The sequence below is a fragment of the Astatotilapia calliptera genome, chromosome 18 (genome assembly GCF_900246225.1).
Source record: "Astatotilapia calliptera chromosome 18, fAstCal1.2, whole genome shotgun sequence".
Lineage (NCBI taxonomy): Eukaryota > Metazoa > Chordata > Actinopteri > Cichliformes > Cichlidae > Astatotilapia > Astatotilapia calliptera.
The window spans coordinates 20174163-20187901 of NC_039319.1; the positions used below are offsets into that span (position 1 = coordinate 20174163).

General features: G+C 43.4%; 1 protein-coding gene across 20 annotated transcripts in view; it reads left to right on the forward strand.

Annotated features, from left to right (window-relative positions):
* The first annotated feature begins 332 nt into the window (after positions 1-332).
* The window catches only part of mbnl1 (muscleblind-like splicing regulator 1), a 43545-nt gene continuing 30138 nt past the window's right edge, over positions 333-13739 (forward strand). For 7 of the 20 annotated variants that reach the window (XM_026150854.1, XM_026150860.1, XM_026150856.1 and 4 more), the window contains exons 1-2: positions 4167-4649; positions 12512-13540. In XM_026150854.1, coding sequence (XP_026006639.1) covers positions 13367-13540 — 174 coding nt within the window. In that variant the 5' untranslated portion in view covers positions 4167-4649; positions 12512-13366. Of the gene's footprint in view, positions 414-4162; positions 4650-5221; positions 5805-11817; positions 12092-12349; positions 12372-12511; positions 13541-13739 lie in introns of those variants that run through there. The other 13 variants (XM_026150850.1, XM_026150853.1, XM_026150851.1 and 10 more) reach the window with 9 other exon arrangements.

Consider the following 13739-nt stretch of genomic DNA (forward strand, 5'->3'; position numbering starts at 1 on the left):
TATATACTGTACAATATATGTTGCACAGTGTGTTGACACGTAGTTTTGCAAATGGGCGAAAAGAGGAAGTTACAGAAAGGGGATACAGAGAGAGGCGGGGAGAATAACAAAGCGACCATATTTGGCAAAAGTAGATAATGCAAGCAGAAGATGCAAATGAGATAAAGAGTGGTTGTCATGGAGACTTGATGTTGCGCAGTGATGGTTCGCTGTAAACCTGACCACATTTGTGGTATAGCCGTTGCCAAGCAGAAGGTGCTATTATGAGAGTGAGAGAGAGATCAGAGTTAGAGAAGTAGAGGAAGAGAGAACTGAAGATGTTAGTAAATCCCACAATGCATTGCAGCAGCATGACCTATGCTGAAGTGGCTTTGTCGGTCCCAGAGGCACATCAGCGTTAGACAAACACGCAGGTAAGCTCTCTGTCTGTAAGTTTTCCCTGCAGAATTGATATGATTAGGTTATTTTAACCAGTTCTAAGTGAAATTTGTTTGTAATTTCTATTTAATACTTCCAATTGGTTTGGTTGGTATTTTTAAAAAAATATTTAAACAGCAAGCTGATTGACTTACTTTCTTTTCTGCTTCACAAAGAAGGAAATGTCAGTCTCCGTTTGATGTTAACATGCAATATTTTGTTCTTTGTTCATTTGTCAAATTTGTCTCTTCAGTGGGGTGCGTGTTGAGGGTTTTAAATGGAAGGAGACTTTATATGATAAACACAGCAATACATACCCATAGGCTACATTTAGAAAATTAGATAAAAGCTAAAATGAAAAGGGCCTCTTTGCAGAGGGTGTTTCCATTCGTTTGCTCCAAGATAAGCTTAAAGCCTGAGCTCTGCACACACATACATGTGCACTGTGGTGTCAGATAGGGACAAGACAGCGTGCTATTTCCTCTCTGTGTATTTCAAAACTGACAGCTTGAATTGCACCTGCTTCCCCCACCATGTCAAAATGGAAAGAAGTTAAGAGAAAACCACAAAGTATGCAGTAGGGAAATATGACTGCAAATTTTCACAAGAGGAGGACTCTTTGTTTTGCTTTTTCTCTGTTAAGTTGTTTAAAGTGTAGAAGTTACCTCAAGGGGGTATTTTTGCTTTGTCATTCTGCAGCCTCCAATATATACTCTTGTGAAATCGCTAATGTTAAATGCGATTTCCTGGGGGTTTTTTTGTCTTTCTTAAAGACTTTATACGATTGAGTGTAATTGTTTTTTTCTGCAGTTCTTTTTCAAGGGGGGGAGGACTAAGGAATAAATGAGCTATTTGAGTTTGGCATATAGAAGCTCTGGAACATTTCCACAGAGGAGTGAGAGTTCACATCAGCCAGATACTGTCATTTACAGACAGCTGAGAAATAGCAGAGTGCTGAGATGATAGGGATGCTTAAGGTGGAAAGCTGAGTTCATCAGGGAGGAAGGAAAGGAAATAAAATGTTAGCCATTATGTTTTTTTATGTGACAGAGACAGAAGGGCCATCAAGAAAAGACTGTGTTAGCGTTGAATTGAACTGAATTTTGAAATATTAGGAATATTTTATTATCTTCTTTTCTACTTCAGTAAATGAGGAAGATATGCAAAAGACCGATTTCTTTTCATATATTTATAAATACAAATACACATAAACTGATGTGGCAAAGGGAATTCCCAGGCATTACTTAGGCTACTTTAGAGACTTCCCTAACCGTACAGAACCACAGAAGAAACTATACAAGTGTTTTTACAGGCTGAGTATACTCCCCATGAGTAACTTGATGAACTTAGAGTGTAAAAGTGGTGGAATTCCCCTTCAAGCACATTGAATACACTCTCTCAAGCGTGTGCGCACACACACACACACACACACACACACACACACACACACACACACACACACACACACACACACACCTCTTCCTGTTTTCGGTTTGTACCATAAGTATGTGTGTTAACAGTTTGCTCGACCTCAGTGTGTTTATTCCTGTTGCTTTTTGCGCATCCTTTCGCAGCTCTACAGCTTCACTGATCTAGAGAGCACAACATCTCTGTGAGATACGAGGCATGTGCAGAAAGAAGGCAAATCATTTGGCCGGTGTGACACGAAAAGAAATATGAACTATAAAAGTAGAAGTAAGCTCCTGTTGTGCACTCAATCAGAATGAAACTTGTCAGAAGCAATGAGCGAACATTTGGTAACCGCACAATTTGGCTCTGCACTCGTACTTGAAGTTGGTGAGAGGAGTATGATCGAGGGGATTATTACGAATTGACAAGCACTTATAAAGCCTTTAAGGCAAGTTTAGGGGAATTAAGATGCATTCATAAGTGAGATAAAGCTATGAAAAGACAGATTTAGCGATATCATAAAGAAGAGAAATATGAAAAGGATGCACACAGTGTACACTGAACTGCAGTAGAAGAGGGGAAATTCCACATTAGTGTCTGAGTTTCGCAGAGAGCCCAGATCTTTGGAGGCGTTGCTAATATGTCTCCTATTGAGCCAGATCATCAATCACTGTGTTTCTTTATTATGGGTCAACGAAAGCTCAGTGCCGTCAAACAGATTGGCCTTCTAATCTAAAAGACAACAAGTCTAGCAGGGTTGTTTCCATGCTTGGAAATAGATCCTTCCTTCACTAATGAATGACTGCTGGAAATAGATCAAGGCATGCACGTTACTGTTGTAGTTAATAACGCCACTGTCGATCAGAACTTGCATTAATGCTTTCAGTTCTTTTGTCTGCGGTGCGCACTGTGTTTTTGCTCTCTCTGAGTTTACCAACACATTGCAGAAGTGTTTATATGGCTATAGGTAAAGGGTTAGCCGTGCTGCAGGGGCTCAGCCACAGATTGTCACCCTGGGTTTACAGTGCTGCTGTGTAAATTGGAGATGACTTATCACCAGCTTTGTATTAAACAGAGCTGTGCAGCCATTGAAACAAGTCCAGCAAGATAGCAAGGCTAGGAACAGAGAGACAGTGGAGGTGTGACAGTTTTACATAGGAGAGGCAATGGTTTAAGCAGTCTTTCATGTACGTATAGGCAAATACGCCAAAGAAAGAATGGACCCTTACATCTCCAAGTGAATATGTGTGAGCTCAGTTAATTTACGTTCAGCGCTATGCAGCATTAACATGCTTTGTATATGAAAACACATTGCAAAGATATTTTGGATATAGGGATGCATTTTCCCGGTGATGGCAATCAAATGAAAGTGAGTCACAGACAATATGCACGAACTGGTCGCAAAACTTGGCGTCAGCACACGCTCGAACTTTGCAAGGATTCCTGCAGACGCCAGGGCCACTATCTCCATAGCTACCGGATATTGCAGAATCGGGTCCAAATCAAATTCTTGGAGGCTTCTATTGGATGCATGGGTTGCAGCAGCAGAAGCCTGGTGTCAACAACAATACAGGCGAGTTGGCAGGAACAGCCGCCTCTGTGTTTTCTGAGTTAGCCTTTTTCTTAATATGTTGCTGACCTGCAACCAAACTGCCCTGGTCTGCATCTTTTTTTTAAAGAAGTAATTTTAAAACTATAACCACTTATTGCAGTTTCACTTTGTAGTGCTTTTATAATGTGGGCAGGAGCTAGTGTGAGCTAAGGGTTGCATGCCAAGGACGGAAAACAGTATGAAAGTGAGAGAGAGGATCTGGACAGAAGCCAGGCCAAATCTGATGCAAAAACCCATCATAACTGTTGGGTCTTTCCATAACTGTTTCCTCCACACCCCATATTCTATTCATTCTTTCCAATTGCCATTTATTCCTTTTCTTCCTGACCTCATTAAGACCCTTCCTTCACCCATTCTTTTCCTTTCTGGTTGTATTTAACATCACTCTCATGACTTTTACTTCTAAAGTCCTCGCTGTGCATGACCTTTCCTCACTGGTATGTTTATCCTGTTACTAATGTTCATCTTTTCTTGTTGCTGGGTTTTCCCAATCTTTCCTACCTGCCTCTTCCCTCTCTCCTACCTCAGCCTCACTGAATAGGCAAGGACAGTGCTGCTGTAACTGAGCCAGCACTTCCTGGTGTTTTTGGAGGGGGGGCGTGGCCAGCTTCAGTGGGAAAGAAAAGGAGGGAGAGGGAACTGCAGGATCTGTATGCCCAGTGCAGTCCGGTCTCCCTCCCTCCTCCTCTTCGTCGTCATCCTCCTCCTCCTCCACAGCTGTTGCCACTGCCGCCCAGTGAGCACTACTTTCCTGCAGCAGACAGATGATCCAGAGGCAGGGGAGTCAGTAAAGACACAGCCCAGCCCCGTCTCAGCACAGCTCTGCACAACCCAGCTTAGCCACTTGGAGAGGCAGGGGAGGGGAGACACTAGCGCACACAGCCAACGCTGCAACGCATACACACACAACCGCACAGACAAACACTCCTCCTCTCTCTCTCTTGCTTTCTCCCTATCCGCTCTCCCTCACTCTGGGTGCTCGGCTCCGCGCACAGCTCCTTTACTCATTCGCTGCTGATTCACTCGCTCACTCGCTTGCCTCCTCTTCTGCCAGTCGCTCTGCCTTGCTGTGTTCTGCCTGCCTGCCTGAGAATGGTCCAGCCGGTGCCTGGGGGTCTGCTGTCGCGGCCTGTCTGAATACACGCATAAACATACAGAGCCAGTCGACACGCGGAAGCACGCACACACAAACTGGAGGGCAATGTGAGAGGTAAGAGCTTGGTTCATAACCCTCCTCCCTGCCTCACTGGTTTATCTAGATCTTTCCTCCTGTGTGTGTGTGTGTGTGTGTGTGTGTGTGTGTGTGTGTGTGTGTGTGTGTGTGTGTGTGTGTGTGTGTGCTGCCTTTACTTTCCAAAGTAGACACTTGTGCAATGGAGAATAGGTAGAGATGTGGAGATTGCTTGCCTTGGTGTCTGCTCTCTCTGTGTGTGTAGGTGTGTGTGTACCACATGGCTAACTTCCATTTGTTATGGCTTGTTGTGTGTGTGTGTGTGTGTGTGTGTGTGTGTGTGTGTGTGTGTGTGTGTGTGTGTGTGTGTATTTATATATGTGTGTGTGTGTGTGTGTGTGTATATGTATATATATATATATATATATATATATATATATATAGAGAGAGAGAGAGAGAGAGAGAGAGAGAGAGAGAGAGAGAGAGAGAGAGAGAGAGAGGCACGCACACATTTAGACACATTCTTGGCTCACACCAGACAGTCACACAATAGCTCGTTCCTGAGGGTAGCGCTAGTTAGCAAGAAAATTTGCTTGTGTGTGTGTGTTTAGAGGGCCGTGGTTGTTCCAGGAAGCAGTGGAGAGGATCAATAGATCGCCCACTCAGCTTTCATTCCCTCTGCCTGACTCAACATAGGACATGTTTGGAGTTATCCTTCAGGGCTTGGTTAACAGGGAGAATGGTATCATTTGACTCTCCTATACGTCTTCCCTCTTTCTTGCTGTGTCAGCCCAAAGCGAAAGCATGGATCTACCACATGTGTGTTTCCTTAACATGAGTGACCTGTGTAAGGCAAACTCCCGCCCCGCCGTATGTAAATTATGTGTGACATGTGAAGCTGGTGCTACCTTATATGGCAAGCAGTATTTCAGTACGTTAGAATGTTTGCCAAGCATTTCGGGTCGCGGGAGGAGAGAGTGTGTGAGGGGGTGACTCTGTCTGTGGGAGTGTGTGTGTGTGTCTCTAAGTAAGTGTTTGCATGCGTCTGACAGAGGGGGGAGTAACCGAGAGAGAGAGAGAGGAAGAAAGTTGCAAAGAGAAGGGAAGAGGGGAAAGAAGGACAGAGAAACATGGGAGAAGGAGACCGCGTAAATGGAGAAGGTTTTACTTGTTGATCTTTAAACGGGAGTGAAAGTAAGTCGACTTAAGAGTTTACTTTGTTTGGGTGACTTGCAGTGTACTGTAATACCTTTTTTCCAAGCGATTACAGACCAGGCTGGTTTGTCCGTGTAGATCAGACTGGTTTATAAGGAACGAAAAGCATTTTAATTCATACAATAATATCTTTTAGCACCAATTACATTAATTTCGCTGTTTGTTTGTTGCTTTAAAACAATTTGTGAACAGCAGCTGGTCACGATTTTATTTCTAAAAGTATCTGACGCCTTCATTCCTTCTCCTCCCGTCTTTGTCCTTCTCCTCATGATCTCTGAGTATACCCTCGGTGGCTTGTTGGTGGTTGGTGCAATGATGAGGAATGTTGTTGTTGTGACTTAGAGGGATTCATGGTGGCTCAGACAGTAGCACACACACCCAAGTATGTGCACACATGTGAGCAGTCGCAGCAAAGACAGATGTGTGGCAGATTACTTAGTAGAGACTTTGGAAAAATCTCCACAATAGGTGCACTGCAGGTAGACTGTTAATTTCTGTCTGGCTAAAGAACGTGTCACTGTGATTATGGCAGATAAGGAAGTCGTAAGATCATGTTGCTCTCTCGGCGTCGAGTCGCATACGTGCATACATTCAGGTGCAAATTACTCTGCATTTATATGTGCTTCCTATCATTTAGAATCTGCCCTACAGAAAGGATTATGTGCCTGGCTGATTGTGCGCTGACAGGTTAAGCCTTTATTACACGAGGGCTTCTCTGTATGCTTCTGGTGATACAACCACATTTCATCCTCTCTGAGGAAGTTTGACACAGTTTTGCCCGAGCATGACACACTTTAAGCTAAGCTAAAAATAAGAAATGCCCTTAGCAAAGTAATACACCAGTAATAAATGAGGTTTTAACCTGACTTGATACATGTTTCTTCCTGTTCTTATTTTCAGGCTTCTGTTTTAGACATCACACGATAGCAGCAGTGCCCATTTTATCAGAGCTACACAGCAGCGCTAATATGTGGGGTGACTGATGTGTCAAAGCTGCTGTTTGTGCTGCCAGTAATAAGGGTCTAGATATTTCATTATTGTTCTGTCCGGAGGTACACATGTCAACACAAGCTTCTACTTGTTTCTCTTGACAGCCATGACTTCTTAGGCCTCTTCATCTCCGACAGCGTGTCAGATGGCTGTAACATTTATAACGCTGCCGTCCCACTAGTCTGATTCTGTCGCTCGGGCTTTTTCTAGCAACCTTTGCCTCAGTCTAGCAGAGAAGGGGCCCCAATAATATTCGGTCAATGCAAGCATGAGACATTGCATGACGTGGTCACTGGTGATTAGGGCAGAAGATAAAATTGGTGACTGGTAATGTGTCTTTGCATAAAATACACAGATAACGCAGCCAAATATAGGTGCTTAGCGTGGGATTAGTAGTGGAACACATGATTAGATGCCTTAGTGTTTGTCCAGGAATGAAAATTTTGTTCTGCAAATATTTAAATGAAAAATATAGCAGACAGTTGCAGAGTTGTGACCTTAAAAGGAAATAATGAGGAGAGAAATTTCAGACTGACAGTTTGTGCTACTTTGCAGGGGGAAAAAAGATTTAGCAATATTGCTGTGGTCTTATTGGGCAAAATCACACAGTCACGGCAACACTTCCTGATCATCGGCTGAAACAAATTAAAGTATGCATTTTTTTGTTGTAGGTGTAATGCACCTAGGTTAAGCAGTGCTTTTGTATAATTTGGGGATTCAGTAACTTCTTAAATAGGGTCTTATTAAGTAGTGAGTAAGGGTATAAGTTCAAAATATCCTGGATTTTACACTTTCTGAACACCCAGAGGAATCAACACTGCAGTTCTAAAGGATATTTTTCCATATACCCACCCAGAATCTTCCACGATTGCTCAGTCAGATTGAGATCCGGTGACTGCAAAGGTCAGAGCATATGATTCTCTTGTTTTGAAACTTGTGAATTGTTCACTTGTTATCTTACTTTACTTTTGGCTATTTGCAATCGTCTTAGTGCGTTTCAGTAGAAATTAGCCCCTGTCTCTCTGTGTACTGATACAGACGACATAAACGCGAGCCAGCGAGCCACTCTATAAACCATAAGGCCCGCCATTATCCTCACTGTCTGTTGATTTCACAACATCCTTACACACACATGTGCACACAAAGATGCAGTGTTGCCCACAATCAGATATTCACCACAGTTTAAGAATGCCCAGTGTCGAGTCGGATAGAGGTTTGTGTGTTTACACAGGTTCTCGCTTATGTATGTTGTCAGCGTGTGTGTGTGTTTAGCGCTGTCCATGTGTGCCACACAAGAGCTCTCATTGTCTCCAGAGGTTTGCTCCTCTAGAGAATCAATAGGCATTGTTAGTTTTGCGTTTCTAGCCAAAGAGTTACTTTCAGGAAACCTTAATCAAATACATAACTTGATGCGACTAATAAATAAGACAAGTTAATGACTTTATGATGAGGACGAGCATGCCAATGAAGTTGATAAGAGTAACAGATGTGGCACAGCTCAGAACAGCAATGTTATATTTGCACAGCTCTCTGTCCATGTGATCTGTACTCACATTAAACCAAACTAATAAATGAAGTGTAAGTAAATAGTGTGTCCTGTATACACTTGCACGAATTTTTTTGGATACCTTACTGAATGCAGTCTCTCAACCAACTGAGATCTGAGCAGCATCATTTAGCCTCTACATTTGTGCATCAATGCAGAAAAGATAAAGAAAGTATCAATATGTGTCCAGATATGCACCGGTGTGTAAGTGTGTGTAAAGGTCAACGAGGGCAGTATTGGAATGCTAGCTTCTGAGCAGCAAGTCCAGAGGTGTTGTGTTTCGTACAGCGTGATGACCTGTATCAGCACACTGTCACCCTGACACCACCTCTGGCAAAATGCTGAAACCACTCCCTGCGCTGAACAGCAGCGAACCAAAAGGGATGACTGCGTCTTTCTCCGCTGTCACAGTCGAAAATAGAAGCTCCGCCTCGAAGCTGTGGTTTGCTAATTAGGTAGCCATACCAGATGGTGCAATATAACCAGTAGCATACGTGCATTTTCTTGAGATTAATCTCTGTTAATACTGCGCTAGTTATTCCATTTTATGCGTCTATGCAATAAAGAGCCTTAAGTATTTCGTGGCCATGAAGTCAAGCCACGTTTATCTAAACTAATAATGTGTCGCTCATTTTTTCAGGAAGTCTTATCATAACTGTGAGCCACACCTTATTTCTTGTTTTCTCGGCCCTGCTGAGTTTTCCAGTTGCAATAAGGACTCCAAAATCCCAAAACCAGCTGCCAGATTAGCATGTGTCTTTGGTAGATTCCACTTTTCAGTCAGCTGAGGCATGTTTTCATGCACGACTGCCATTCAGCACCATTCACCATGCACATCAGTGTCAGGTTTTATGATTTGTAGGGGCTTTCGGCGTAGGGTGAATATTGACAGTTTGTTCTGTTTTTTCATAGCGAGAACAGATTTGTTTCATGGCTCAAAAGGAAGAGAAAGTAAAAGATGTGGAGGCTTGATTTTCAAAACTGTTTATGCCATAAAAGTGTATGCTGTTGTCACAGGACCGATTCTTCTTCCGCTTCCTCTTCTTGTCGGCCCATAGTCTTACTACCACGTGTCCTAAAAGAGCGATAGGAAGAATGTCTTGCTTGCGCTCTCTCGCTGTCTCCCCTTCCACCACTCTGATCGACCTTGCACCAGCTTACAAGACCTTGGAGTCTAAGGGACGGCTGCCGAGGATGCTGAACGAGAACATAGGCCAGATAATCACACCGAGGGCACGAAGGCAGAGACGTGGGTGGAGTTGAGGTGGCTGAAACAATAGGAAGGAAATCACAGATCCACCTGTTCAAATTATATTACTGTTAGAAATTTTGTGGAAAGAGCAGAGAAGAAGATAATGTTAAACACTCGCTGATTTGAAATGGATACTCGAAGAGCACTGACAGTTAAAGTGGAATTAGATAGAGGGAGTGGCACACCAACAGAAAAAAACTGTAGAGATGAGGAAATCAATAAGGGAAGGAGGCCCTTGTCCAGACATGATGGATCATAATGAGGATTCATTATTACTCTGGCTCGTCTTACACCATATTACATTGTTTCTCCCTCATAGCTGTGTTCTCATCTGACCAAAACCACAGAAACTGATTAGGCAAGCCGACAGACTCAGGGGGCTGTCAGCTTTTAATGCATCAAGTCGTCACACCCTCGCATTTGATTGAAGACAGTTCCAGGTGCCTTTAGTTAAAAAAAAAAAAAGAATTAGATGTCTCTGTTCCACCTCATTAGTGTCCAGACAACATGGTTCAGCTGAACCCCACAAAGTGTACTTGGTAGTAAAAGTGTGTCACTAAATGCCTCATCAGACTCAATTGTAATAGGTACATGTAAGGTCAACATTTAGTGATAATAACAGACCATTCATGAACACACATAAAGATTACTCTCGACTGACTTGACATTTATGTAGCAGTGTGCGCAAGTTGATGAATGACTTCACGTGAATAGAGTTCATGGGAACAGAAATGTGGCCCGAGTCACACAAACAAAAGTATGACATGCAGCATGCTGGAAGAGTTGCACTCTGACGAAGATATTCAATCTAAGTTCTGTTACTCAAAAATGTTTTTTGGCATAAAATAGTTTTTAAACCGGCAGGAAAACTATTGCTTCTTGCGCAACATTTGCTAAGATAAGAGAGGTGTGCAGATCGATCCAAATATCGTTAGTATTCATACCAACGCTGGTGTTGGTATCAGAGTGATACTTTGTTTCTAACCTCTCAATATGTAGCCCACTGAATTGTGTCACATCACATTTAAACAACAGAAGTTGATCCAAAGTGCTTCAGATACAGGCACATTTACATTCCAGGTCTAAAGAAAAATAGTTTTAAAATAGATGAAAAAGCTGAAAAGTGTGCTTTGTTGTATCAACTAATTACTGTGGAAAGTAAAAAATCATAACGATTTAGGGGTCATTAAAATATGCTGAAATTATTAAAATATGAATAGATGATGATTCAGCTCATAAATCACAACACACTGCTTTCCACTACATAAACTCCCGCTATAGGTTATCGTTACTGGTATCGGCAATACTGGCCATGTATATGTATTCCTTTGGTATCGGAATCGATCCAAAAACTGACACAGCACTAGTTATAGTGAAGAGACAGATGTTTTATGTTTGTGTTTCATTGGAAAGTTAATTTATTTTGATCTCCATATAACGCGTGATATGAAAGATAATTGTCTGGGTATGTGTGTAGTCGTCGAGTATGGTCGTTGCAGGATTTGCGTTCCGAATACACGCCAAAGGTCATTTCTAATGCTACATTGCTACATTTGCTATCATAAGGGTCATCCAAGGTGAAACTGAAATGTTTTGTCATTCTCTCTCTCTCTCTTTCTCTAAATACACTGTTTATCTATGTTGCTGGCTCATCATGGGCTGCGCTGCGCTGCTGCAGGGCTCTGATATAGTGCGTTGCAGTGTTGTAAAGTTAGCAGTGGTTGGTTGGTGGCATTGCTGAGGGTGCACATGCTTTTCTGGGGAAAGCGATTTCACTACACAGGGTGTGGTGACTTACTCTGGCTTAGCGATAAGGGCAGGATGGGCCCCTGGGATCCCAATCATGCAGATTCCCCCAACAGACCCCATACAATGGATTCACCAAAAATAGAAACCACTGGCAGCAATGCAAAATTTAAACAAACAATCAAAACAAACGCAAAGCAAAAAACGACTCATTTAAATGTATAAACTCATTTAAAAGTGATAAATGGGAAAATTCTGACAGTGAAATAATAACCAGGCTGTTTCATTCAATCGTGTTCTGCACAATTACTGCGTGCGAGCTTGCATTTGTGCGAGACCTTTGCAATATGCATTGCCTTACTGCAACGGTGGTATTTCCTATTTAAAAATAAAACGACATTATCTCTGGAGTCCATGAATTTTATTGTTTTGATAAGGAAACAGGTTATCTTGTGAGGCAGAAACAGTTCAGCCTGTGTGTCTTTCAACAGCAAGCGGGCAGGTCAGCCTCCTGTTCGCTCCTCCCCCTTGCTCTCACCTGGCGCTCGGCCCAGAATGTTGCTGCAACTCCGCAAGCTCTCATTGGCCACCGCTCTCACAAGGCTTCGCAAGAAAGGAAATGACTAAACTCTTCTCCCTCATGCCCAGCCTCAACTTCCCCCTTGCTTTCACTCTCTTCCTTTCTTTCACCTCTAAACACATTTGCAATGGCCGGCTTTGCTGTACTGGACTGTAAGTGATACGGGATTTGATGTGCTTTTCTCTGCGTTGTCCAGATGATGTGGAAAGTTGTGAATGGCTGCTTTGTGCATTTCTCTCTCTATGTGTGTGTGTCTGTTTGTGCGTAGCATGGCCTGATGAAGGTGTGCTTGCACTATGTGTGTTTAGAGCGCAGAGCGAGTGAAAGTTTTATTTGTTTTCGCTGACACCCCTGCATTTCTGAGATTTTTACATATTCTTCACTCCCACAGCTGCATAGCTCAGCAGTGTCACGACTTTAAAAATCCTGCAGGTCAGAATCTTCTCTGAAAGACACACGAGCGGGAAAACAAACATGATAGTTGTTATCTTCTTTTTGTTAACGTGTTGTATATAGACTAATCTTTCGTTCCTTTTTTCCCCTTTCTTCTATCTCTCTCTTTATCTCCCCAGAGGAAGTGCCTTCCCTGATGTCTGCTGCAGCTTTGACCTGCTTCTACAGCTGAAGCTCCACCCTCCCCCCTGCCTCGCTCGCTTGCTGCCACAGCAACACGAGTACAAGGACAGCAGCCACACCCTCCTCGCAGCCTTCGCTCCGACCCCATCCACTGTACCATCATCATCCACTCCACGCAGCCTGACTCCAAACTCCGCTCTCCTCACTGTAAGACGGCCCTGCTGCCAGCAACTATCCACCAGCTGACCAGCCTTACCACAGCAGCCCAACACACCACCAGGCCCACACAGCATCACCTTGCCTTTCACCTTCGCCTTCAACGCTCTAAAGCCTCCACTTAGTCCTCAGTGTCCTTAACCTTCTTGTAGCAGGCTACACCTAGACTGTCACCTTTGTTGCCTGCTTCACTGCACCTAACCAGAGGGCTCTCAGTTCAGCTGTCACCTTCGCCTGGGAATGTTATAGATGACGCAGTTCAGTAAGCAATAACAAGTGAGAGAGAGAAGTCTAACCAAGAGAGGCAGCTTGACTGTTAAGCTAAGTAGTCTCCCCTGGATATAATAACTCTATCAGCCGCTGTCTGATCAAGAATAGGACCTGCTTACATCCACAGCCATCCTGCAACATTTTACTTTGGAGAAGGAGCCCAGTCAATCAGTAGGAACTTTTCTTTTTGAGTGTTTCATTTCATCTTCACAGACAAGTATCCCAGACAGTGACAACACTGATAAGTAAACAGAAAAAGAAAAAGATTGTGGATAACAACACTATAGGTACTTAATTTGAACAGATTTCGAAGAGTTTTCGAACAGATCTCCGCTCGGAATACTTTTTTCTGCCGGCGTCTTGAGATGGCAATGAACATAACACACATCCGTGACACAAAGTGGCTGACACTGGAAGTATGTCGGGAGTTCCAGAGGGGCACCTGCTCACGCTCCGACCAGGAGTGCAAGTTCGCTCACCCAGCCAAGAGCTGCCAGGTGGACAACGGACGGGTCATCGCTTGCTTCGACTCGCTCAAGGTAAGAAAGGAGAAGTGGCGAGCAGGAAATCTGGAGTCGATAAAGAGATACAGATAAGAGACTGAGCACATTCGGTCTGACAGGCAGTTTGAGGGAATTTATGGTGTTGCAAACTGGAAATAACAAACTGGAGTGCACCATCTGGCCACAGCATGTGCTCTCCTTGGTCCGACCTATTTCTGGTCAGGTGACTGGAACA